Here is a 4008-nt window from a genome sequence, read left to right as displayed (position 1 = left end):
TGAAGCACTAGCACAGGTTGTCCAGAGGCTGTGGACTCCCCATCCCTGGCAGTGTTCAAGGCCAGGTTGGATGAGGCTTTGAGCAACCTGGTCTAGTGGAAGGTGTCCCCCACCATGGCAGGGGGGTTGGAATGAGGTGACCTTTAAGGTCCCTTCCAACCCAAACCATTCTGTGATTATATAAACCATACTGTCTGTAACTGAAAGCAATGAGTTGTTTAGGTAATACTGTGAAGTGCGGGACTGAGTTATTTGGGTAAATTATTCTTACTCTTCTGTTCTTGTGCAGGCTGCTGTATTGCTGAAGTTCATATCTAGTTCACCTAGTCTTCCAGACCACGTGCTCCATGCTTTGAGGCCAGGAGGACCTTGGTGTTCTGAAATGAAGATGGAGGCAGTGCGCAAAGCAGAACTTGTTGATTCGGAAGTTCCACCAAAGACATCTGAAAAGCAAGAGACTGCTCCTGATGAAGTTGGACCTATAGAACTTGAGACACAAACTCAGAAAGACAATGTGCACACTGCAGCAGACTCTGCAGTGCTCTCTTCAATGCCTTGTTTACTGATGGAACTGAGGCGAGACTCTTCAGAGTCTCAGCTAGCATCGACAGAGAGTGATAAGCCAACGGGTGGTCGACTTTATGAGAGTGACTCTTCTAATCATTGCATGCTTTCCCCTTCTTCTAGTGGGCATTTGGCTGACTCTGATACATTGTCTTCCACAGAAGAGAATGAGCCTTGTCAAGCTGAAGCTGTTGTAGAGCGAGACCCTTCTAGTGTGTATGGGGCTGCAGTTGGGAGGAAATCCAGGAGATCCAGGTCTGAAAGTGAAACTTCAACAATGGCTGCCAAGAAAAACCGACAGTCTAGTGATAAGCATAATGGTCGAGTTACCAAGGTAAAAGGTCATCGAAGCCAAAAGCACAAAGAGAGAATCCGGCTCTTGAGACAGAAACGGGAGGCAGCTGCTCGCAAGAAGTACAACCTGCTGCAGGACAGCAGTACCAGCGATAGTGACCTGACATGTGACTCAAGCACGAGTTCATCATCAGATGATGAAGAGGTTTCAGGGAGCAGCAAGACAATCACTGCAGAGATACCAGGTAGAGGTTGTTTTTTAAACTGAACTGTAATGTAGCTGACATAATTTCTCAGCTGTCATGCTAAATTAGATGAGTGATACTTGAGAATACCCAGGAGAACTGCAGTTCTGTGTAAATTTGAAGACTGCAGCATATTAACAAGACATGGGCAAATTTTAAAATCTGTTCTGAGGTTTGTTTACTTTTGCACACCAACAAAGCATAGAAATGGTAAATTGGAGGAAGGACTATCTTTGAATTCTGGAATTTCCAGATATTTTCCTTTGTAAGCCTATATGGACTATCAGTACTGTCAAATCCCATTAGATGGTGATAATCTAATAAATATATTCTTAAGATAAGTGGCCAGCTTTGCTTTAATATCTGATGTCCACAGCTTAGTAGCTGTATTAAAAATAACATGGCATACCTCTTGCTTGTGTTACAGTAAGGCCCTGTTCATTATTGCACTTATGCTGTGCTTTCAGCTCTGTTTCAGTGCATGAGAAACCTGCTTAGCCTTACTGTAAACTTTTGCAGATTGCAGCTGGTCACCTATTTTAGGATATAAATATGAATTTGTTTTCACAGGTGCACAAGCTATATCCACACCTAAATTTTCAACATCTTAGATAAAGCTGTTACTATTTTCCTATGTCATAAGGATCTATAATTTCTATATTTTTAATTTTCTGACACATCTATGTTAAGATTGGAGGCAGCAAATTATAGGGGTCTTCTCATTTTACTAGCAAAAGAAAGATGAATTCTTCAAGACTGTTGTCTGCTGAGTCTGTTATTTTGTTAGCCCAAGTGCTTTGGACAGGATTTTGTGTGAAGAATTATTGCAACATATTATATCATAGAGCCATCATCATATGGCAATCAAAAATAAAATTTTTGGCTTGCCAGTTTTTACTGGGTTACATGCCTTTTTGCCTCTTGTGCTAGAAGTTGGGGGTTTTTTGGAGATAAATATCAGCTTACATAAGGCAAGAACATTAAAGGAAAACTGCAATAATTAGTCTTAAGTTGCTGAACTAATGTTTGCTAGATGAATTAAAATATTTGTAGCAGATTTTACAAATTACTATTTTAACTGACTTGGTTATGGTGAATGATTGTTACCATGAGAACTGACATTTTTCCCACATATTGCTAGGAAGCAGGTTGCACAAAGGAAGTATTTCTTTATTATTATAAAGTCTGGGAAAGGCATAGTCTTTGTGTACTAGGCTCTTCCATATTTGAGCTCTCAGTCTTCACCATGTGATGCTTGCAGTGAAGCGGTCACATTGTAGTGCAGGGAAGAACTTGATTATTTAGTGATGATTACACTAAGGCTCAGTTTTGCCTGTGATGCAAGGTGTGGGAGTGCATGAACCATCCTGAGGAACAATTATGTTTATTCTTATTTCATAGCATGTATCATCCATCTGCTTGATGCTAAATTTCATTTAAGGCACAAAAACTTTTGAGCTGTCCTTTTGCTGCAATTAGGTGCAGTGTGTACCTGCCACATTGCAGTTTTCCTTTAAATAGAAATTATTTTGGCTTGTGGGAGATGGTTTCCAAGTACAAGAGAAAAACATTCTCTATAGAGATAAGGACAAGGTTGGTCAAAAATGCATCCTATGCTACTTGCAGGTTAATGAAATGTGGTCTTAACAGATGCAGTGGAGCTGTGAGTCTGAGTAGGACTCCCAGCTCTCCATTGCAGTGGTAGGCTCAAGTGCCATCTGTGATCCTTTTTCTTGGAACTGGTGAAATACTTAAATTCTTTTTTTTATTAGAAAGCCATTTAAGTGTACTTGGCATTACACTGTGAGTATCCTCAAAATTTGAGGAATGAACATGTAGTTAGAAATTATTATGGCATATCAAAAACAGTACTGGAAATTCAGGTCATGAGTGTCCTCTGCACACAGTCAAAAGTTGAGGTTTAACTTGATAAACTTGAGTATCAGGATGTAAGCATGAAAAACCTTTGCCTTTACTTTTGAAAAAGTTTGTACACATTGATGCAGAAGAGTCTTACAGGTAATCTGTGTTCCCCTTAGTCTGACTGTATTTGGGCACTTCAGCTGTAATGTTGATTACTGTTTCAACATTGCTTATTATTTGGACTGATTTTAAACCAGTCTGAAAAAAAGATTTGCCACCAGAGATGCTCTAAAATTTTTAGTGATAGCTAATGTGGCCTTCATGTATGAAGGTTATACATACTCTGTCACTAAGCCTTCTATCAAATGCGTGTAGTGTTAGAGCAGACAGTTTGCTCATGTGTGGTCTGAAAATCAAAGTGCTGCATTTGAGAATACAGTAGTCTTTCATGTTGTGCAACTAAACCTCTTCCATTTAAATAGTGCAGTTTGTTGGTTTGGTTTTTTTCTTCAAACCATCCACATCACTCGCTCTGAAATATGTTTGGCTAAATTAGTAAGGTAAAGAAAATGTTCAGTGAATACATAATAATGCCATGAAGCTAAAAACAAAGCAGTTGTGCAATAGACAGTTCTCTCTGCTGAACTCAAATGTCATGTGGATTAAAATACTGGCATGTCGCGATGGAGAGACGGGAAGCAGCTCGATGCAAGCAAGATGTCCCTTTATTGTTGTTTTCCACAGATACTTATAGTTTTCTTGGCTTAGCATGTTCTCTGCTGATTGGCTTATTCTATACATTAGGTGTGCACCAATTGGTTAACCTAAGGCACGACAACCAGTTACATGTCTTCTTCCCCAGTAACATCCCAGCAACTTCCTAACTCCTGACTGGTGAGCCAGCACACAGGTGCTTTCTGTTCAAGGTTCCCATCTCCAGGCCTACTCCTCCTAAGGCCTTCGGGCAACAAGTCCTAACATGTCCCCTGACTAGCCCAGACATGCTGGAGCCTTGCTGAGAGCAGCCAGGCCACTCCCCACA

At 40.4% G+C, this 4008-nt stretch overlaps 1 protein-coding gene across 1 annotated transcript; it reads left to right on the top strand.

Annotated features, from left to right (window-relative positions):
* The first annotated feature begins 288 nt into the window (after positions 1 to 288).
* Positions 289 to 1974, top strand: LOC103807312 (uncharacterized protein C18orf25 homolog). Its single transcript, XM_009080039.1, has one exon. It carries the CDS (start codon positions 383 to 385, stop codon positions 1124 to 1126), a length of 744 nt encoding a protein of 247 aa, XP_009078287.1. The 5' UTR covers positions 289 to 382; the 3' UTR covers positions 1127 to 1974.
* Positions 1975 to 4008: the final 2034 nt, after the last annotated feature.

This window comes from Acanthisitta chloris, unplaced genomic scaffold (genome assembly GCF_000695815.1).
Source record: "Acanthisitta chloris isolate BGI_N310 unplaced genomic scaffold, ASM69581v1 scaffold2688, whole genome shotgun sequence".
Taxonomy (NCBI): Eukaryota; Metazoa; Chordata; class Aves; order Passeriformes; family Acanthisittidae; genus Acanthisitta; species Acanthisitta chloris.
The sequence above is the reverse complement of the archived record's forward strand: the minus strand, read 5'-3'. Positions and strand labels throughout refer to the sequence as shown.